The sequence below is a fragment of the Stenella coeruleoalba genome (genome assembly GCF_951394435.1).
Source record: "Stenella coeruleoalba genome assembly, chromosome: 3".
Lineage (NCBI taxonomy): Eukaryota > Metazoa > Chordata > Mammalia > Artiodactyla > Delphinidae > Stenella > Stenella coeruleoalba.
This window is the reverse complement of record NC_137148.1, coordinates 111,609,110-111,633,135: the sequence shown is the minus strand read 5'-3', so window position 1 is coordinate 111,633,135 and position 24,026 is coordinate 111,609,110. Positions and strand designations below refer to the sequence as shown.

Here is a 24,026-nt window from a genome sequence, read left to right as displayed (position 1 = left end):
GTGAGAGGTCCACGCACCGCGATGAAGAGTGGTTCCCACTCACCGCAACTAGAGAAAGTCCTAGCACAGAAACGAAGACCCAACACAGCCAAAAATAAATTAATTAATTTAAAAAAAATAGTTGTAAAAAAAAAGATCTTCCACTACTACTGTTCAATAAGTGGAATAAAAATCCATCAGTAATATGTTTTATTTTCTTTGGAGATGAGATATTTTTTCACTGAGATACAATTCACATACAAAAAACCCCACACTTTTCAAGTGTACAATTCAGTGGTTTTTAGTATATTCAAAATAGTCCCTAGGGCTTCCCAGGTGGCGCAGTGGTTAAGAATCCGCCAGCCAATGCAGGGGACGCAGGTTCGAGCCCTGGTCCGGGAAGATCCCACATGCCGTGGAGCAACTAAGCCCATGTGCCACAACTACTGAGCCTGGGCTCTAGAGCCTGTGAGCCACAACTACTGAAGCCAGCGCACCTAGAGCCCGCACTCTGCAACAAGAGAAGCCACCGCAATGAGAAGCCCACTCGCTGCAACTAGAGAAAGCCCGCTTGCAGCAACGAAGACCCAACACAGCCAAAAAAATTAATAAATAAATAAAATAATACATTAAAAAAATAGCAATTCTTATAAAAAAATAGTCCTTAGTTTTTCAATATGTGTCTTCTCTATTCTTAATTGCATAGTCCATCAAAGTAAGTACAATACCTTAGAAGAACAAATCATTTTTTTTTTAGAAGAACAAATCTTATGAGAAAAGACCAGGTGAATATATGTGTATATTTATTCATATCAAAAGCAACATTTACGTCTTTGTAAGTGTAAAAAAAAAATAGTGCCCCCACCTTTGGTGCACCGAATCCTCATGACTGCCTCAAAGCCAATCTTCCGAGTGAGGTATCTCTGTAGTTCCTTCTGTAATTTCTGCACTTGCACTGGGTTGTGCTGATGGTGGTAAGAGGGATAATAATAGACACTACCTGCTGAATACCGAGAAATACAACCTGGAAGAGAACACATACTCCTTTTAAATTCTGCCATTAACTACTATTACTACACCAGAGTAACTACAAACATTTGAATCAATCTTTCCTTAGTCTCCTAAGATATTGGCAAAAAAGAATTATTTCATCCCTTTAAATAGTAATATAGAAATTTCTCTATTATAAATATTCAGAGTATAAGACTATAAGGTTTATTATAAACTAAACTAACTTCCCAAGGGAATAAGAATTCTTTCACTTTGTCCTCTCTTTAACATATCGTCATAAAAATACCATTTTGACATTCACATGAGAAAAATAATCACTAGGAAGAACTTACCCAGAGAAGCCAAATCAGAATACTGTCCACTGAGAAGGAATAAGTCAACAGCTACCTGCTGACCAGAACAGTCCAAGGCTAATTTCTTATAGAAGTCAGTTGATGGTGTCAAGTGAATTTCCTATTCATAATTACAAAGAGAAAAAATTTTAAATCATTAAATTGTCATAAAATTTATACACCTATCCATATATACCAAGGGTTAACAATTATCCTTGGGCATTCTACAAAATCCTTTTGTTCCGTGATATTTCCTCTTTTTTCAGTATGAAACATGTCCTGCTTAAGAATTTACTATTTTTTTTTACTTTTAAAAAGAAATACACCTATTATACTAATTTTGATAATCTATTAAATGCTTATTATGCTAGAAGCTTCTAAATTCATATGTAATACTTTTCATCTATCATAGGAGATGGGTACTATCGATATTTTCATTTTATAAATATAAGGAAAAAGAGGGGCAAAGATATTATGTAACTATTCAAGCTCACACATCTAAAAAGCAGTGAGACTTAGGCAGACTTATTCCAAGACTGACACCTTAATCATTACAGTATATGGCCACACTATCATAATCTTTTGAGAAATACACATCTCAAACAAGTTTACACACACAAGGTGCTCAAAAGCAATCCATGGCAGTCAATATACCGAACCATGACTACTTTTTATTCATCATCCAGGTTCTACTTTGTCCCTGGCAAGCATATTCTCTTAGTCTGCCTGACTTTCTCATCAAAGGCAGGTGGCATTGCTATGGCCTGCTAAAGATCTATACATAAGGTAAGGGTGAATCAGATAGAAAATAATGTAATAAAATAGAAATGTCTACATAAAAGAGGAGAAACGCTTTATCCATTTCCTTATATTCCCTCCTTTTCACAACTGAAAAATAAATTTGAAATAAGCTCTGTACTCAAAGGGACAAAACACCAGCATAAATCTTATCATGCACTTGATGACTTTCTAACCTTAGCAGATGACCTTTGGTTGGGTTCCTCTCGTGGTTTCAGGGCTCCCACTCCAAGAGTTGGGAGTTGTGTTTGAAAAACAGACATTCGACCACCAGTTGGGGACATCAGCTTAAAGGCAGCCTGAAGGGCTGGACCCAAGGCACTCTGGGTCTCCAGGGTCTTGGTGAACATTTGCGGCAAAGTTTTCAGTAAATCTTGGACGAGCTTGTGAAATAAAGCAAGAAAACTCAAGAGTGTTACAATAAAAAAAATTTTTTTTCACGTTAAGTCACTAACTCATACAATAGACAAGACATTGAGTCATGATGATGGTCAGAGAATCTACAGACAGTACAGTAAACAATGAAGTTGGTCAAATGACAAGAAAGCCATTTTAAGTCAACATTATAAATTGGCAAGCAAGACAAATCAAAATTGGGGCCTTACAGTTCTTGCACATGCAGTAGTCCAGCAAGACTATAAGTCCAAATGTATCCAAAAGAACCATCACAGTTTAGAGATTTTACATATTTAAATGCCATGAAATATGGCCTTCTCAATCACCTCTATACACTTTATTCTTTTCAGTTCCAAAGTGCGTTTAACTCTTCCCTACTGCAAAATCTAAGATAGCCAGTAAATTTGCCAACTAGTAATATTACTACAAAAGAAAAACAAAACAAATAACAACTACCTATTCAGGTTAGGTTGTACAAATAAAGAGAGTTAATGGGAAAAAAATACTTCACACTATGGCGAAGTCACCATTGCCAACAGCTGAGACCATAGACTTGCTAGTTAAAATGTTACCCCTACGGCATATATGCATGTACAGGGTAGACAACATCCCCCCTTCAGACACATTCTGTTCACCTCTCACTGTATTATGTCATGGCAATTTCCAGGCAGGTAATAAGAGTTTCTTCTGAACTGACCCCAATGACACTCTGTGAATCAGAAAAGCAAAGGGCACTGAAAGCAGCCTAAAGTGCTTCTATGTAGTGACCAGAAGCTTATCTCAGCAACCCTCCCAATTTCCCAAATGGCTGGCAAGGCAGGTTTCCTTCAGGTTTCTCTCATTTATGGAATAGGCTTATCTTCTACCCTACTAAAAATGGATACATTAAACTTAAAAGCCATCAGTTCAAGGGCAAAATCAAAAGCTGTTCATCTGATGAATTTTAACTAACTGCAAATATAAAATGCTATACATCTTAGAAATGTCACAGAGAGAAGCAAAATTCTACTTAAAGTTCGTTTTAAAAATATATTCCTTCAACATTTCAATTAAACATGTCAGATAGGAAAGTGTCCCTTACCTCTTTACTTTCATTTAAATTTACTAATAAGTTCTCTGGCATAGGTATAAAAACATCTGAAAGAACAAATAAATATTTCTCTTAAACAAAACTTAATTGTTAAAGATGTTCCAAATACATAACAGTGATATAATTAACCACCCCCATACTTAGAGAAGAGCCACCTTCTCCATTTGTACAGCAATGTCTACGTATGTTCAGTCACCAAAAGAGCACTGATTTAGGCTTTTACTGCAGCTTATCTATTACCATGTAAAAGGTAAATAGCCTCCCAAATAGAAAACACTGACCCACAAGCACTCAGTAAGGGTTTGTACAAGTACTCTGCTTCTTAGGTTAAAGACAATTTAGAATCCTGCTTTAGAATTCTTGCTTAGCCCCAGAAGCCAGCCAAAGAAACACTCTTGGCATTAAAAAAAAAAGTTGACTAAGATGACACACAAGAATTCTGTGTCTTGACATGGAAGTAATACAGCCCACCAACAGCTCTGTCATTCATAAGGCACATACTTTCTCATAAAGAAGGCCCCCATTATACTTATGGGACCACGAGGTCAAGTGAATCAGGAGGTATGCTAAATGGCCACATCAGAAGAGCTTCTCAGGATTCAAATTTATTCTTTCTTAGGAATTAAATATCCTTTCTTAGAAGGAAGCAACTGGGAAGGAAATGTGGGTGGTGATGCAGGATTATGAGGGGGTCTCACTTTCTACATTTTTGTACTATTTTTTATTAAAAAATTACAAAAATAGGCTCATCATAATGTTCATGAAAAATAACACCAACAAATAATTTGAAACATTAAATACTTTAACTATCATATAAAAAATGTACTATTGTTTAGATTTCTACCTTTTTCTTTAAAATTAAACAGATTTTAATAAAAGTTTTAAGATATAATTCACATACCATAAAATTTACCCTTGCAGAAGATACAATTCAGTGATTTTTAATATATGCATAGTTGTACAACTAACACAACTAATTCCAGATCCTTTTCATCATCCCAAAAGGGAACCCCACACCAATTACCAGTCATTCCTCAATTCCCCGTCAACTCCCACAGCTCTAGGCAGCCACTTTCTGTCTCTGGATTGGCCTATTCTCGACATTTCATATTAACGGAGTCACACTATGAGGTCCTTTGTGACTGGCTTCTTACACTTAGCTTCATGTGTTCAAGGTTCATCCATGTTGTAGCATTTATCAGTACTTTATTCTTTTTTATTGCTGAGTAACAAAACATTTCATTGTATGGATATTCTACGTTTTGTTTATGTTGGGTTGTTTCCACTTCTTGGCTGAGTTGCTACCAACATTCACATACACATTTTTGTGTGGACATGTTCTGTATTGTTTTATTTTTATTAATTCGTATTTAGCAATTTTAAAAAATTGAAGTGTAGTTGCTTTATAGTATAGACATGTTTTTAATTTTCTTGAGCATATACCTATTAAGTAAAATTGCTGGTTATATGGTAACTCTATGTTTAACTTCTAGAGGAACTGACAAAATGATTTCCCTAATGGCAGCACCATTTTCCATTCCTACTACTAGTGAATGAGGGTTCCAATTTCTCCACATCCTTGCAAATACTTGTTACTGTCCTTTAAAAAAATTTTTGCTATGTGACATCCAGCAAGGGATATTCCGTTTATCAGCTCATGTATAAAATTGAGAAGCTGGACCATATCAGTAAATTCACAACTTGGCCCATCATCAGAATCACCTGTTCAGTGATTTTATTTTATGCCAAATAAGTAGCTGGGTAAATAGATAAGGGAAATGAATGACTGACGTGGCTGCTCTGTTGTGAGACCTGGAACAACCAAGACAGAAGGGGGCTCTATTCAACTATTTAATTTTAAAGTTGTACAGTCAATTCTCCTAATTCATAGATTTTATAGTTGCAAACTTGCCTACTTATTAAAATTTATTTGTAACCCCAAAACCAATACTCATGGAACCTTCCCAGCTATTCAGATATGCTCAGAGCAACAAAAAATTTTGGCTTTGAGAATTTAACTGGTGTGATGTGGCATTTCACTGTGGTTTTCATTTGCATTTCCCTGATAACTCATGATGTGGAGCATCTTTTCAAGGGATTATGAGCCAATTGCATATACAGAATATTGAATATGGTGTATTGAATAGAAAAATGTCTATTCAAATCCTTTGCCCACTTTTTAATTAGGTTGTCTTTTTAATAAGTTGTAGAAGTTTTTTACATAATCTAGATATAAATTTTGATCAGATACATAACTTGCAAATATTTTCTCTCATTCTCTCATTCTTCACTTTCATGATGGCATCCTTTGAAACACAAAAGGTTTTAATCTTTTTTAATTTTTAAAAATTTTTATGTTTTTTTAGTTTATTGAAGTATAGTTGATTTACAATGTTGTGCTAATTTCTGCTGTACAGCAAAGTGATTCAGTTATACATATACATTTTCTTTTCCATTTTGGTTTATCAGAGGATATTGAATATAGTTCCCTGTGCTCTACTGTAGGACCATGCTGTTTATCCAAAGGTTTTTAATTGTTAGGAAGCCCAACTTATCTGTTTTTTCTTTTGGTATTTGTGTTTTTGGTGTTATATCTAAGAAATCACTGCCTAATTCAAGGTCAAAAAGACTTACTTCTATGTTTTCTTTTAACAATTTTATAGTTTTAGTCTCATACTCAGATCTATGATCCATTTGGAGTTAATTTTTTAAACTGTGGTAAAATATACATAATATACAAAATGTATCACCTTAATCATTTTTAAGTGTACAATTCAGTAGTATTAAGTACATTCACAATGTTGTGTAACCATCATCATTATGTATTTTCAGAACATTTTCATCATCCTAAACAGTACCCATTAAATAATTTCTCCCTTCCCACAAGCTCCTGGTAATCTATAATCTACTTTCTAACCTATATCTCTATGAATTCACCCATTCCCGGTACCTCATACAAGCGGAATCATATAATCTTTGTCCTTTTGCATCCGGTTTATTTAACTTAGTATTGATATAATGTTTTCAAGGTTCATTCATGTTGTAGCATGCATCAGAATTTCATTCTTAGGGATGAAAAATATTCCATTATATGTATATACCACATTATTTAACGAATCATCTCTTGATGGATACTTAGGTTGTTTCCAACTTTTGGCTACTGTGAATAATGTTGCTATGAACATTGGTATATGAGTATTTGTTTGAGTTTCTGCTTTCAATTCTTTTAGGTATATACTGGGAAGCAGAATTGGTAGATCATAATGGTAATTCTATGTCTAACTTTTTGAGGAACTGCCAAATTGTTTTCCATAATACTGCACCATGCTACATTCCCACCAGCAATATACAACAGTTCCAATGTTTCCACATCCTTGCCAGCCCTTGTTATTTTCCATTTTTAAAAAAATAATAACCATTCTAGTGGATGTGAAGTGGTATCTCATTGTGATTTTGATTTACATTTCTTTAGTGACTAATAATGTTGAGCATTTTTTCACGTGTTTATTGGCCATTTGTACATCTTTGGAGAATTGTCTATCTGAGTCCTTCATCCATTTTTGAATTGTGTTTTCTTCTTGTTGTTGCTGAGTTGAGAAGCTCTTTATATTAATCCTTCATCATATGTGTTATTTGCATATGCATATATTTTCTCCCATTTTGTGACTTTTTACTCTCTTGACAGTTTTTTTTCATGTACAAAAGTATTTTAACAGTGATAACATCCAACTTATTTATTTTTTCTTTTGTTGCTTCTGCTTTTAGTGTCATATCCAAGAAATCACTGCCAAACCCAATGTCATTAAGATTTTCCCCTATGTTTCCTTCTAAGAGTTTTACAGTTTTAGTTCTTAAGTTTAAGTCTTTGATCCACTGAGTTAATTTTTTTTTATATGGTTTATGGTAAGGGTCTAACTTCATTCTTTTGCATGTTTGGTTTTCCCAGAACCATTTGTTGAAAAGACTGTCTTTTCCCCATTGAATGGTCTTGGCGTCCTTATCAAAAATCAACTGAACATATTTGTGAGGGCTTATTTCTGGGCTCTCTATTCTGTTCAATTAATCTAGGTCTATCCTCAAATACTTTTTGAATGAGCTTTAACATTAACTTGTTTTTTGTTGACTTGTTCAGAACTCACTTTACCTCCATAATTCTGTTTCCTCTTCTATAAAATGAGAGATTTGACTGAGGGACTCTTTTTTTTTTTTTTTGCGGTACGTGGGCCTCTCACTGTTGTGGCCTCTCCCGTTGCAGAGCACAGGCTCCAGACACGCAGGCTCAGCGGCCATGGCTCACGGGCCCAGCCGCTCCGCGGCATGTGGGATCTTCTCAGACCGGGGCACGAACCCGTGTCCCCTGTATCGGCAGGCGGACTCTCAACCACTGCACCAACAGGGAAGCCCTGAGGGACTCTTATAATTCCAAAAATCTTATGATTTTATACTCAAGGTTTTCCTCAGTATAGTAGAATCATACCATATGCTGCTAGTTTGTTGAACAGTCACGAAATATTTCTAAAACTAAAAGCTCCTCAGGCAGTTCAATAATTTTAAGTATATAATATATACCTTCAATATCTGAAACTATTAGCATCTGAGGTTGAGATAGACCTTCTTGAAGGCTGTAGAAGTGGATTGTACTATCAAATGTTATGAAGCCAATTTTTGTCCTAGTGTTGCCAGGAAGCCTAAAAACAAATTCAGAAGAGTATTTTGTAGTTTTCCCATATACATATATACCTAAAATATCTGCAAAGAGTTAAATACAAATATCTACTTCTGTGTTATGAAAACTGCCCCAACATAAATGTTTTTAACCCGTGCAATGTTTAATCACCATGAAAACATACACTACTCAAAAGAAAACACTATATATAAGTCAAACAATCAACAAAACCCAGCAATAATACAGCAATCCAAAACTCATTATACTATATAAAGTTATATCACTTAGGAAATGAGATATAAAAAATAGTGGAAAGTATATACAGAAGTTTGTAGATGATTTTAATTTATAAAAAATACTTCAAAAAAATTACCAAACACCAACTCTAAAATGTAATATAAATTTATGAACAGCATATCTTTAAAAAAACATTGCCCAAACCTCTTTTTATATTGTTTAATGCATTCATTTAAGATGATCAACAGAAAGATCTGTTTTTGAAGAACTTAAATATGTAGACCATAGTTTCATAAGGGGAAAGACAAACTAGTTTTCATTTTTGTTGTTCATGCTTGGGTGAGTCAGTGAACTCTCTCATCAACAGACAATCCCCATACATAACCTACAACATTAAAAATACAAATGCTGATAAGAACAAGAATGCCCTTCGCCAAGGTGAGGGAGTTAGTCCACTTCTGATGAGATTTGGTCCTACACATTCTTCCTTACACACAAGAGCACAATAGTATTTCATTACACTGAAAGGTCACATTAGCTTTTATGTGTTACACTAAGTATCTAAGAACCACTTAAAGTACAGTTATTTTAAGAGGCTTAAGAGATATGACCAGCAAATGCAATGTGTAGATACTGTTTAGATTCTTATTTCAACAAACCCACCGTAAAAAGACATTCTGGAGACAACCAGGAACAAAAATTGAACTGGGTATTATATCACATTATGGAATTATTGCTAATTTTGTTTGATGTGATTCTCATATCTTAGTTAGGGTTAAAAATAATTCCAAGTATTTCTAGGTAAATGATATACTGACTGAGATTTGTAATAAAACACTCTAGGGAAAAAAGGGGGAAGGGCAGGGTTAGATGAGGCAAGAACAGCTGAATGCTAAAAATATTGAAGTTGAAGGATGGGTACCTGGAACTTCATTACATTCTTTCTATTTACTACATATTTGAAATTTTTCCATAATAAAAAGTTAAAATAAATTAATGTTTCTCAGAGAAAGTGAGGCCTAAAGTTATCTACTGATTTAAGTGGACTTTTAGAACATAATTACATAACTTTTAAAATATAGTTTGAAACTACTTATTCATTTTACAAACACCATTTATAATTTAACCTGAATTAAGATACTTACAAATCCAGATTGTCTAACAAACTCTGGCAAACTGAATTCAAGTATCCAGTTTCAACTGCATTGTGAGACACATCAAATACAAAAAGGTACACTGGAGGTTGAGGTGGTCGTAACTGAAGGAGAAAAAGGATCTCATTAAATACAATTAATAGAATTAAATTTAAACTTACCATTTGTTGTGTCTATATAGCAAAAGAATAAAATAAGCAGTATTTACAGATTAAGTGGAGACCACAATAAATAATAATACATTAAGAAAATAATATGGAAAGAAGTTTTCTTCAGATGCATACTTAGAAAAAGGACAATGAGGATATGATTATCATAGGTCAGAGGAGTATTTTTTTCTAGGACAGGAAGAGGAAGAAATGTGATCAGAAAGGTATTTATGAGCATCGGTAATGTTCAATTTCTTGACCTATGTGGTGCAACAGTGGTGCTATGATTATTTGGTAACCTATATATTTATATTTTATAGGCTTTTCCATACGTACATTATATTTCACAATTTAGGGAAATGTACAGCTCTGAAAATGACATATCAAGTTAGCCTGAGCTGGTTATTTAATCAACACACTTCAGCCAAGTTCCAGAAAAATGTACAAGTATATTTTAAACTTCCAAGTTCAAAGATTTGTTTTCAATTCAGTAAAAAGCCGGGGCAGGGTGGGGAGGCAGGTACAAAATGGGAGATTGGGATTGACTGATATACACTACTGTGCATAAAATAGATAACTAATGAGCACCTACTGTTTAGCACAGGGAACCCTACGCAGTGATCTGTGGTGACCTAAATGGGAAGGAAATCTAAAAAAGAGGGGATATACGTGTAACTGATTCACTTTGCTGTACAGCAGAAACTAACACAACATTGTAAAGCAACTATATTCCAATAAAAATTAATTTAAAAAAAAAAGCTCGTCATGAAAGACAAGGAAAAGCTAAGGAACTGCCACAGATGAGAGCAGACTAAAGGAACAGAAACTAAATGCAATGTGGATTGAATCCTGGGACAGAGAAAGGATGTTAAGTGGAAAAACTAGTGAAATCCAAGTGAAGTCCGTAGTTTCATTCATAGTGTTGTGCTAGTGTTAATTTAAGCTTGATGACTGTCCTAGAGCTACATAAAATGTTTACATTAGGGGTAGCTGGGTGGACTCTTTGTGCTATTTTTGCCATCCTTATATAAGTCTAAAATTGTCTCAAAATAAAAAGTATTTTAAGTTTTCAATAAAAATAATAAAATAAAATAAAAAGCACCAAATAACCACAATCAGAACTCCACGTGTAGTATATTAACTTTTATATTATTTTGCACATATCACTTGCAAAATCCATAGAATCTGTTGCCCAAGAGGTAAGTCAGGAAGGAAGAAAACCTCTTGCTATAGGCAAATTTCCAAATTTAAAGGAAGCCATTTTTACAAAACCTGGGAGTTAAAGAAACCCAGGAAGGCCAATTCAAAAGAACAAATGCTTCTGATTTTTTGGTTTTAATTCAACAGAGGGACAGCTACACTACAGAAAGCGATCACCAGCCATTTAAGTGTCACAAAAATGTTTTCTACACTGAAATTTCTATGTGATGAAAAGAGACTGAATCTTCAAAATATCTATACTAAATGGCCCCAATTGACCAGATAGAGACTATTCCACAAAAATATACTAAAATAAAATATTAAAAGTTGGTATTAAATCTTATCTTCATATTCCCTTTCCTTAGAGGCAATTATTGCATGCGGAAAGGGAAATCAAATCAAAAATCCTAAATTTTTATGAGACCTCTAGCACCTGCTAAAGAAGATCTGGAAAGTCACCTAACTAAATTTGTTTCACATCCGTAAAACAGGATTAACAGCTTAAGAGTTATTTGTGATAATCAAAAATATATAAGTGCTTTATAAAATGCATAGTGCTAGTTAAACATTAGGCATAATTATTATCTTTTCAAATGCAAGACCTCAGATATTCACACAAGTGTATAAAAGTAGTTGCAAAGATGATGTGCATCACATCATTATTTGTAACAGAAAAAACTGGAAGTGACCTAAAAGTAAGTATGATCCCAATAATATATTGCAAATTTCTGGATGGATGCCCAAGAAACATAAGTGGAACTTTACACTTTTACTTTTCAAACTTACCCTTATATATAAATTAACTACTTTTATAATGAACAAGGATAACTTTTATAAATTAAAAATATAAAATTTTGGTTAAAGGACTTTATATTTTATTTAAAACCAGGTATAATGAAATATTTGTGCTATATAAAAAATGAAAGTTTACCATGTATTCTGAAGGAGCCATAAACTCAATAGTAGCATTTTGAACTTCAGGTCTTCTATGAGGTTCTCCATAGACTCTGGTCAAAGGGTTGTACATGAATTCTTCAGGAACTATGTGAGTTAACAATATATAATGTTAAAACTGAAAGGATTAAGTTTAATATAGCTTGCGTTTGGCTGTTTTTTTTAATTTAGGAATTTATAAATAATTCAATATAGACTAAATATTAAGGGTTAAATACACTTTGTTTTTGAGTCCCATTCAATTCCCCTCCACACTGAATGGCACTAAGTATGTTTTGCTCTTACAACCACAAGCACTATGATTTTTCTTTCCCTATCTTCTAATATCCTTTTTTCTCTTAATTCTTGGAAAGCTGCTTTCCTAAAGTAGTTTGAAAGGATGATAAAAATTCATTAAATGCCAATTATTTTCTTAAATGCAAGACTAAACTTTGTCTTAAATTTCACAGTGGTACATGGATAATAACATTTGACGTATGAAATGTACAGACTCTGGTTGCCCCTAGAAAGCTATGGTAAAATACTTCAAAGGTTAAAGCCTAAGGGTATGGTGAGTTTCAATAGTTATAAGACCTCTATGGAATATCAGTTGCCTACTGCCTATAAAACACTAGTGCTCAAAGAGTATTTTCTAAATTAACACATTTTTGACCAGAGACATATTACGGCCACAGGCGTTGGTTTCTGAAAAAATCCCCCCCTCATAATTATCATTTCATCTATCTTCCCAGGAACTGTGTAAAAATTCAAATTCCTATATATGCTAAAGGGTAAGCCATAGTTCATGAAATGGTCGGGGCTGCACACAAAAGTGACTTCAACCCTTATTATAATTTAATTTCATATATTGAAGCATATATACATAAGATTTTAAAAGTGTACTAAACACTATAAATACATACATTTTCTACATTATTACAGAGTAAAAAGAATGCTCTTTTTCTACCCTCACTTCTTCTACTCTAAAAACACAAACAATAAAAATGGTTATAAAAAATCTCTCAAGTGTCCGCCTGCCGATGCAGGGGATATGGGTTCGTGCCCTGGTCTGGGAAGATCCCACATACCGCGGAGTGGCTGGGCCCATGAGCCATGGCCGCTGAGCCTGCACGTCCGGAGACTGTGCTCCGCAATGGGAGAGGCTACAACAGTGAGAGGCCCGCATACCGCAAAAAAAAAAAAAAAAAAAAAAAAAAAAAAAAAATCTCTCAAGTTCCTCTATTTCCCAATGCTTAATGAAATTTCCTTCTAAACAGAGACCAAATTTTCATTGTGGGTAACGGCATGCCCTTTTTTTCTTCTCTAATCCTAATAGAATGTTGTTGGTTAGATGATATTCCTCAAATATAAATTGTGAAACGGTTACTGAAGAAGATCCCCTCCTCATCAGCTACTAAAAAAACTACATTCAACTAACCTTCTAGCACTGCCCACCTCCCTTCATACAGCAGTGAATGAAGCTAATGGCAGCTACTCTGTGGGCTTATTTTCTTTCACCCTAGGGAAAAGGCATGGGACAATTTCTAAATAAAAATATTTCTTAAATTACAGGCTTAAATAATACCATGAAATATGCCATTTATTATATACCCAACAGAATAAATGTAAAAAAGTGGTATCAAAGTAGTAGTATCACATTTTTTGCTTAAGAAGTATATTATTATTTATATATAAGTATAAATGCCTAGAAAATAGTTAAAAGAAGTTATATCTGAGCGAAAGGATTACGGGTAAATAAGACCGGGTTTTGTTTTGTTTTTTAACTTCACATTTGTGTTATCTGATTTCCCTACAATGCATGTAGAAATGTTTAAATGTTTGAAAAAAAAAAAACATACCATCATTGACTCGGTAACATAAGTTACATTTCCATCTCCTTTGATCAAGAAAGCTGACAAAAGGGTTGATGTATGTCCTGCATGAACGGCATCTCACAATTGTACTAGAGGTAACCACAGGCAATTGCTGAAAAAAAAGGACTAAATTATTAAAGACAATGATGATCATGTCTAAAGGTCAAGCACTTAATCCATACCTTCCAAATAATTGTTGGGATATTATAATTTTAGAGAAAAAACTAGGGTAAAAAAATGTGTCCAAGCTGCCAAACACAAAATTATGTAATGAAATGTACTGGTTCTTAAACCCTAGTGATTTTCCCCAGGACCATTCTCATTAAATTTTGCCTTTTAAAAAGTATTTATTTTCTCATTAAAAGTTTACATTGCAAAACCAACATAGTAAATTTACAACATATCTGTGAGATGAATGGTGAAGGAAGGATCAATATTCTAAAAAAATGACTAATTAAATCATTAGGAAGCTTCTTCATGTTATATTAACAGGCTACTAAGTTCTCATAAAAGAACTGTCACAAAGTAAGGTATGGTTAAATTATATTTAAATATTTTATTGGACTTTGCAATTATGCTCCTATTTAAAGTTTATCCTACGTTTTAAAAGATGTAAAGTTAAAGTCAAAAATCAGTAAAGGCAATACAATCCTATTACCAAAAGGAGGTTTGTATTGGGAAAGTCACTTCACTTATGGACTGATTCTCTCAACCCGTATGAGGTCACATGTCAAGGTCCCAGAGCCTTAGGACAAAAGTAGAAGGGCTTTTTTTCTTTTCTTCTTCTTTTTGGAAACAGCTTCTTAAAGCAACAGATTTTACTCCAAGAATGGAAGAACTGGGAGAATGGATAAAGTATTTTAATGGGTAAACAATTTACAACTTGTTAAAATAGTATGGTTCATTTATTTATTTTCTTCAGTACCTCTATTCTATTCAGTACCTCCTGAATTTTTCAACAATATGTTTATTTTATCTCTTTGTGAAAGCGTTTGATAATATTTTTGGCTGAAATACAAATAAAGGAATCGGCCAATGGTCAAATTCCTAAAGATAGCTCAAACAAATTCTTGCACTATTATAAAAAATTCCTTACCACCAAGATAATTTTCCACAAAACATTTACTTTCGCTAGTAAAACATACCACTAGGTCTTTAAAAGGATGAAGCAGCAGTCCCAAAGGAAGTTTGGCTTTATTCAGTAAGGCCTGAGTCTGAGGAATGCTAGTCAGTGTGCATCGGAATAACCTATATCAATGTAAAAATCATTTGTCAGTTATTACTATGACTATTTTTGGACAAAAATAAAAAGACTTAAAAGGTACACATTTTAACATTGGATCAGATTACAAATGAAGTATTTCAATAGGCCCTCACAAATCTTATCCTTTTTAAATATTTAAATCCTATTCACAAAGAAAGGGTGGACGGTTATAATCCCATTTTATATAACTAAAACAAATTTTCTTCTCAGCTTGTGCATAAGACAGTCTAGACTACCAAAGAACTTAGTTTTCTTTATATAAATCTAGATGGCACTGGAATTTAAAGGTGATGACCCAAATTTGCACATGCAAAGTTAAGCGTATTACTGGGACTTTCCCTGGTGGTCCAGTGGTAAAGAATCTGCCTTACAATGCAGGGGACACGGGTTCAATCCCTGGTCAGAAAACTAAGATCCAACACGCCTCAGGGCAACTAAGCCTGCGTGCCACAACTACTGAGCTCACGTACGCCTCAACTAGATCCTGCATGCCACAAATACAGAGCCCATGCGCCCTGGAGCCTGCATGCCACTACAGAAGAGAAAAGCTACTCGCCACAACGAGAAGCCCGTGCACCACAACGAAGAGCCCGCGCACTGAAATGAAGGATCCTGCATGCCTCAAGGAAAATTCTGAGTACTGCAACTAAGACCCAATGCAGCCAAAAATAAATTAAATAAATAAATAAATAAATAAATAAATCTTAAAAAAAAAGTTAAGTGTATTACTGAAAAGCTCAGTTTTACTGATGGCTTTTAAAAGACTATTTAAAAATAACAAAATTGGGCTTCCCAATTCTGGTGGCTCAGTAGTTAAGAATCCGCCTGCCAACGCAGGGAATATCCCACATGCCGCGGAGCAACTAAGCCCCTGTGCTACAACTACTGAGCCTGCGCTCTAGAGCCCGCGAGCCACAACTACTGAGCCCATGTGCCACAACTACTGAGCCCGTATGCCACAACTACTGAAGCCCGTGCACCTAAAGCCTGTGCTCTGCAACAAAAGAAGCCACTGCAGTGAGAAGCCCGTGCGCCACAACGAAGAGTAGCCCCCGCTCACCACAACTAGAGAAAGCCCACATGTAGCAATGAAGACCCAACACAGCCAAAAATAAAAATTAATTAATTAAAAAAAAAATTCAGGGACTTCCCTGGTGGTCCAGTGGTTAAGAATCCGCCTTCCAGGGGCTTCCCTGGTGGCGCAGTGGTTGAGAGTCTGCCTGCCAATGCAGGGGACACGGGTTCGAGCCCTGGTCTGGGATGATCCCACATGCCGCGGAGCAACTAGGCCCGTGAGCCATAACTACTGAGCCTGCGCGTCTGGAGCTTGTGCTCCGCAACAAGAGAGGCCGCGACAGTGAGAGGCCCGCGCACCGCGATGAAGAGTGGCCCCCGCTCGCCGCAACTAAAGAAAGCCCATGAACAGAAACGAAGACCCAACACAGCCAAAATAAACAAATAAATAAATAAATAAATAATTTTTTTAAAAAAAGAATCCACCTTCCAATGCAGGGGACAATGGTTTGATCCCTGGTTGGGCAACTAAGATCCCACATACTGCAGGGCAACTAAGCCCATGTGCTCTGGAGCCCACACACCATAACTAGAGAGCCCACGCACTCTGGAGCCCGAGCGCTGCAACTACTGAGCCCACACGCTCTGGAGCCTGTGCACAACAACTAGAGAAGAGCCCCCACACCGCAACGAAAGATCCCACATGCCACAACAAAGATCCCACATGCTGCAACTAAGACCCAATGCAGCCAAATAAATAATAAATTTTTAAAATAAATAAAAATAACAAAATTCAGTTTATCAGAAAGTCTTCATATACACTTAAACTCACAATCAATTTTAAGAGAGAAAAGAGTATTATAATTATGTTGGTTATGAAAAACAATTTAAAATGAGAGCAAATAAAGGATTATATAGAATCAAGTCTCTGTCCTTTGGACTCTGAAAATATAATGTAATCACCATAATGATAATGAATATCATAGTCCCATTAGAGCTGATAAGAGTAGCTATCAGATCAGGGGTTACAACTCTATTTCTTTCTTTTTTTGTGGTACGCAGGCCTCCCACTGCTGTGGCCTCTCCCGTTGCGGAGCACAGGCTCCGGACGCGCAGGCTCAGCGGCCATGGCTCAAGGGCCCAACCGCTCCGCGGCATGTGGGATCTTCCCGGACCGGGACACGAACCTGCGTCCCCTGCATCGGCAGGCAGACTCTCAACCACTGTGCCACCGGGGAAGCCCTTTATTTCTTGACTTAGAATATTTCAAATATCAAGTAAGCAACTAACAAAGCGCTGTTTTCTGCATGCAGAACTACTTTCATAAATTAATACATTTGTATAGCTTGTTCGTAACACATGAAGCTCAAAAATAATCTGGAAGAATTTTAGAACAAGTAAAATGTCATATTTAATAAGCAGCACTGTTTGAAGCCTTACTCTGGGTTACAGTTGAGTTTCTGAATATCTTCATGCAAATTTGGAACAGGAGGCTGCAAAGGTGTCAATGGAAGCATGTTTCTTTCTTGAAGTAGATTGATAACCCATAGCCCCTCTGGATGTAGACTTAATCCACTCATGCTTGCAGGTAAATGATTAGCACCTAAAGGAGTCTAAAGATATATAATTTCAAAGTAAGTAGCCTTTATAATGTCTTCAGTTGAAAAGAGAAGAGTATAAGGACTTGGTTACTTAATTTCTCTCTATATAACAACACTGTAATCTAGATTTCCTGGTCAATTTTTTGGTTCTGGAGATATGTAACAGGACGAAGGCCTTATGAAATATTTATTACCATTCTAACTGGTTAAAAATTTTCATCATACCTTCCTAAAATTTTTTCATGTGAATACAGTTTAAACTGAAGTGGAATACAGGTAAAAAAACAAAAACAAAAAGTATACCTGAGTAAATGCCTGTGGACCACTTGGATAATTCAAGGAAGAGGGTGGCATTCCTGTTGCACTAGGTGGTATTGTGTTCTGATAACCAGGTGGTAAGGAGGGATATGAATATCCAACACTTCGGCTCATTGTAGGATTCTTACTAGTAAGCTGTGGTGTTGCTAGAAACAAGGTAACTTTTAAGTTCTATTTAACACTCCAGAGTACTTTAAATCAACACACACATCCATTAAATTATAGAAATCATAACTCTAAAATCCTTTGGGTAATTTAATACTTTCATTCATCAATTTTGTAAAGTAAAACAAATAAACACTAGTAACAAAGTAAGAGCAATGATTAAAATCTAGCTAAAGTGGACTACAGCTGTAAACACACAAAAATAAGTTTAGTATAATTAATTTACTCTCATATCTCATATCATGTACTAAACTTTGTATTCAGACTAAAATTTAAGTCAAAACAACTTTAATTAAAACATACTAAATGTTCAACTGGATAAGTAAATTTAAATAGATTGAATTGAAAAAAATACTCTTCGGTCATAACATAATAATAATAAAGCCCATAATCCCAGTCCTAAAGGGGATAAAAACCTAACAAAAAATCTAAACACATGGAGATTAAAAATGCTAACAGTAGGTATCACTGTGTGACATAATTATGAAGTTTTCTTCTTTGTTTCCTACAAGGAACACATACTTAAAAAAACAAAAAAACTTTCATAGCATCTCACCCAAGAAGCCACCGCCTTCAATTTCATCATAACTATTGTGAACCACCATAGATCCATTATTGGTATTTGGTATAATACCTAAGGACGAAGTTTATTAACAATATTTAAATTAGAACCATTATTATAATTTTTGCAAGATTTGAGCTAACGTTTAAAATTTATGATAACTTTCCAAATGACAAATAGTTTAAACCACAACCCAGGAAATGTTAAATGTTGAAATAAAAATTTCAAACAATGTAAGATTTTAAATATACAAAATATATAAAAGTTTCAAATAATTTTATAAGCTTCCAAAAAGAATGGTACTTTGTGTAGTTTATAAAATTATATACTACCTGAAAGATTTTACTAGTTGTGAGAGCAGCATTAAAAACTTCTAAGGAGCAGTACACACTAAAATAAGTCACCAAAATCAATACTATTTAAGGATGAAATAAATTTATGAGGATAAAAACCTTTTTAAAAAAATATGTAAGTAAGGGCTTCCCTGGTGGCACAGTGGTTGAGAGTCCGCCTGCCGATGCAGGGGACATGGGTTCATGCCCCGGTCCGGGAAGATCCCACGTGCCGTGGAGCGGCTAGGCCCGTGAGCCATGGCCACTGAGGCTGCACGTCCGGAGACTGTGCACAACGGGAGAGGCCACAACAGTGAGAGGCCCGCGTACCGCAAAAAAAAAAAAAAAAAAAGTAAGTAAGGCAGCAAGAAAAACAAATATCATATATTAACGCATATATGTGGAACCTAGAAAAACCGGTTTGCAGGGCAGAAATTGAGACACAAAGAACAAATGTATGGACACCAAGGGGGGAAAGTGGCGAGGGAGGGGGTATGAATTGGGAGATTGGGATTGACATGTATACACTGATGTGTATAAAATGGATGACTAATAAGAACCTGCTGTATAAAAAAATAAAATAAAATTCAAAAAAAAATAGAATACAAGAAAAAAATTTTAAAAAATAAAAATATGGAACAGAGCAGAATCTGGAGTTAACTTTAAGGTGATATATATTAATTAGAACAATTGCTTTGGTCTAGCAAACAACCACTAAAATGAATAATAAAAATTTATCATTATGTACCTCTGCTATTTATTAGCTCTAATTTGTGTACAGAAGAAACTAAAATCAATGAATAGTATCAACCTCTAGCACCTAAGTATAAAGGTGCTAACTTAACAGTTTTAACACCAAATAGATAAGTTTAATGGTTTCATAAAGTTAGTAATTCCTTTCCAATTCTCAAGACCACCAGGTCTTTAGCCATGAGTTGATACAGAAAACCTTAGTAAAACTGTTTTGTAGAAACAAAAACATTGAGCATATTTTTAGTTGATTTAAAGTTTAAATACTTATTGTAGCTTGATATTCAAAATTATCAGGTGGCAACCACTGGGACACGGCTTTATCATTTTGTTACTCATTGTTAACACCATTCTTTTCAAATTATACACAGGTCAGTTTTTTCCCTACTAACAATACTAAAAAGAGGAAATGGTAGAAGAAAATACAAAAATGATAATATTGATTATATTGAGTAGTAGGATATGGGCAGTGGTTTTTTCCCCTCCTCTTCTGTTTTCCTATTTCCAATCTTGTTGCAATGGTTATATTATGGCTAAAATCAAATTTCTTATTTTATAAAATATTTTGTTTAAATTAATAAACTTATATGTTAAAGTTACCTCTGAAGACAATGCTTTAAAATTATAAAACATCAAAATGTTTGTATATTTGACTTTTTATTTAGGCTCATAAATATTTGTTACATTTACAGTAAGAGTGGCAAGCAAAATACTGCTTCATAAAAAAGGGCTAATGTATTAAAAGGATAGTTCTAACATCATGTCCAGAAAAGCAAAATTTCCTCTCTCGCCTCCCTCTCCCAAAAGACATGTAACTTTATAGCCACGATTTTTAAAATCTGCACAGCAACAAAAAAAGTCAACAGTGATCCCAAAAGCTATTCCACAGCCCAGAATGGGGCAGTGGAATACCGAGAAACTTTTTTAAACTCTAAATTCCTGAGGCGCATCCCTAACCAAAAAAACTAGATTTTCTGTTAGAATATGACTTGAATGCACGGAATTCAGATAATATTCATCTTTCCACCCTGAGTCAAAACTTTAGGACGCGACTTGGTTTTTGTCTTGCTTACCTTCTTGGTTGCTAGCTGAATTAAAGGTGGGCTGGGGCACAGCTCTATGTGTTGATTTCTGAGGCGTAAGGGCCCTCACTGGAGGTGGTGCTCCAGTTGGAGGGGGCCCAAGAGGAGTTCCTGGTTGAAAAGTGGTAGGCAGAGGTGGATTCACTAAGGGGGGTGCAGATCCTATGGAAACAGTGGTTTTTCACATGACACTTAAGAACTTAAGAAAAATGCCAAAACGGCCTTTTACCGAATCTAAGTAACTTCCAAATCTATATTTCAACTACAAACCAAAAATTACTAGAAATAAGTTAACCTCCCAGATGAATGATTTTCTAATTTATATGCATACTTTACACATTTCCAAGTCTCTCCTACCATAATTCTTACCTGTCGATTATTAGAGCAGTATAAATATAAAGTCAGCATCAAATCACTTATACAGTAGATACAATGCCCTGTTTATTGATTAATTTTTCATTAACTGGTCAGTTTCAACAGGCCACATCAAATATTCCAGTAGAAATTAACATTAATAAAAGTTTATGAATACCTATCAATATAGTCCATTCACTATCATCAATTAGGTTTAGAGTTAGCTTTCTAAAACTACAAACTATTGTGGTTATCCTAAATTTTCCAAGTTTTATTTCATTTTGCTTCATTTTTATTGGGGGTATAACCTGTTAAAATAGATAATAAATGTGTACACTGTTCAGTGTTTACCTAATAATAATTAAAAGTAGTTTACTTTCAATAATTGCTTAAATACTATATTAAGAACACTCCCTAGGCTTAAAAATCAGGAAATGATCCAAAGTTTACGTATAAACCTTATGAAACACTGATATCCAAGAGGTTTAAAAGTACCCATCAAACAAAACTAAGAAATGACATGGTATTTGTCCTTGTATCTACCAGCATCTCACTGCCTCAATTTCACCAATTTTCTATTAGGACAGTAAGTTCTGACTACTGTAAAAACATTGTCAGTTACCCTTGGGGAAATTCTTCTGTGTGACATGGAAAATTCCAAAACCCACAACCACCTGTTCATTCAAATCAATAATACTGCTTCCACCTTCTCATTTGCTAAAGAGGAGGAACAAAGTCTATAAAGTAGATAAAATACTACTGATAATACTACTGATAAAATACATGTGATTTAATTTTTCATTACAAGACTTTTAATCCTCTGAATTTGTAAGTGAAATAGGTAATAAATTTTACATATAATATATTCTACCTGTATTTTGTAAAACCCTGTATTTTGTAAAATCAAAGGAATAAAGATACCTAAATATGAAAAATTTCATTATGTTTCTTCAATACTGTTCAAATTCTCCAGGGCCAAATTGAAAAATGATCTCCCAACAAGACTAATCAGTGCCCTGTTGTCAAAGGTGAAGACAAAGATTACTGCCATGTAACTCCCTTATCAAAGAAGCACCCATACGTATCTATGGCAATAGAGACAAGTCAAAGGAACAAAAGGGCAAGGTACATTTGCAACTCAGCATGAATAAGAATGTTTGATACATCTGGCCACAAAGATGTAACAACCTAATGTTTAACAGAATACAAGTGAGCTGATAGAGATTTTTCACAGCTTTAAGAGGAATATTGTTGAATCCAGAATAGGCTACATTTCATAAAATAGACATTATTTTTTCAAGTTGAATGACTCTTATTTAGAACACTAATAGTTAGAGTTTCAGAATCTGCCTTCTGAGATCCCTAAAACTAATTACATGCTAAAAGGTGTCCCATTAGAAAAAAAAAGTCAGAGAATTTTAATACGTGAATTAGAAATTTGCATAACTTAGATACAGTTTTTTTTTTTTAGATTTTTTTGATGTGGACCATTTTTAAAGTCTTTATTGAATCTGTTACAATATTGCTTCTGTTTTATGGGGTTTTTTGGTTTTTTGGCCGCAAGGAATGTGGGATCTTAGCTCCCTGACCAGGGATCGAACTGGCACCCCCTGCTTTGGAAGGCGAAGTCCCAACCACTGGACCACCAAGGAAATTCCTAGATACAGTTCTGAGATCAGACAATCAGGCACCTACTAACAATGATGAAAAAACAGAGGTAAAAACTGGGGAAGTTTTTTAGAGTTCTCATTAAGAAAAGAGAAGGGAGTCATACATCCCTTGTAGGTTCATTTTATTAGTTTATGTATCTTTCTTTCCCCTTCTTTTATATAGAAACCTTCATAAGTTTTGGCACTTCCTTATGTCTCTTTCACCACACCTGTGCTGTAATCAAGGTGCTCTACCTGAGGGCTTCTGTTATAGCCAAAAAAATATTTCAGATTATTGATCACGTGCTTTTTAATGAGAGGCTACACCTAATTTTAAATAGTACCTTTTCCCAACCTATTTTCTTGTGGCTTTGGGAAAATTATTCAAGCCTCACATTCCTTATCTGTAAAACGTACTACTGTAAAGATTAAATAAGATAAAACACATTAAAGTTTGGTAAAGTGTTGGAAAATAACAAACATTCAGTAAATGATACCTATATAAATGTTACCTAAAAATGTTACCTAAAATGTTACCTAAAATTCTATATAATAAATGTTACCTTAAAAAAGAAGTGAATGTTCATTAACTTCAAGCGATTGATGCTCACTCATGGTGTCAAATGAATAAGAATAAGAGTAATTAGAAGGATTTTAGGTCTAACAATTATGGATCAGAAGATCTCTCCAAAGAAACTAAGTTTCTAGAAGCAGGCTTAATCTTTACAAGTCCAAAATGCATTCACCAGGGCCAGTGGCTAGTCAAGAGGCTAAGAAAAATAGTTTCAGCAGTTAACAAACTACAAAACTGATGAAGTGCATGTAGTATCTAGATGCAGAAATACATATGAATATAAAAAGGTAATGACTGATATTACTATTACACTTGGAAACTTTTACTAGTTCATTTCCTTGAGGATGTCTCCTGAGCATAATCAACCTGCAGATCCTAATACAGAATCTGAAATGCTTTTCAAAGTAACACTATTAATGTTGATAAGTGTTTAAGACAAATTTTAATATAAAAAAGGGAATAGTGAAACGGTTAAATGAACCTACTTTTGAACTGTATATGACCAAGCACTGAGGGTAAAAAATAAAATGATCAAAGTCAGT

General features: G+C 34.6%; 1 protein-coding gene across 2 annotated transcripts in view; it reads right to left on the bottom strand.

Annotated features, from left to right (window-relative positions):
- The window catches only part of SEC24A (SEC24 homolog A, COPII coat complex component), a 64,093-nt gene that overhangs the window by 23,455 nt on the left and 16,612 nt on the right, over positions 1 to 24,026 (bottom strand). The window contains exons 3-15 of one of the 2 annotated variants that reach the window (XM_079916827.1): positions 20,899 to 21,069; positions 18,738 to 18,815; positions 18,002 to 18,162; positions 17,538 to 17,710; positions 14,965 to 15,067; positions 13,805 to 13,931; positions 11,944 to 12,053; positions 9,655 to 9,767; positions 8,176 to 8,294; positions 3,598 to 3,653; positions 2,297 to 2,503; positions 1,323 to 1,443; positions 845 to 1,003 (exon numbers count right to left, since the gene is read on the bottom strand). In XM_079916827.1, the coding sequence (XP_079772953.1) occupies positions 845 to 1,003; positions 1,323 to 1,443; positions 2,297 to 2,503; positions 3,598 to 3,653; positions 8,176 to 8,294; positions 9,655 to 9,767; positions 11,944 to 12,053; positions 13,805 to 13,931; positions 14,965 to 15,067; positions 17,538 to 17,710; positions 18,002 to 18,162; positions 18,738 to 18,815; positions 20,899 to 21,069 (1,698 nt within the window). The remainder of the gene's footprint in view (positions 1 to 844; positions 1,004 to 1,322; positions 1,444 to 2,296; positions 2,504 to 3,597; positions 3,654 to 8,175; positions 8,295 to 9,654; positions 9,768 to 11,943; positions 12,054 to 13,804; positions 13,932 to 14,964; positions 15,068 to 17,537; positions 17,711 to 18,001; positions 18,163 to 18,737; positions 18,816 to 20,898; positions 21,070 to 24,026) is intronic. The other variant, XM_079916828.1, reaches the window with a different exon arrangement.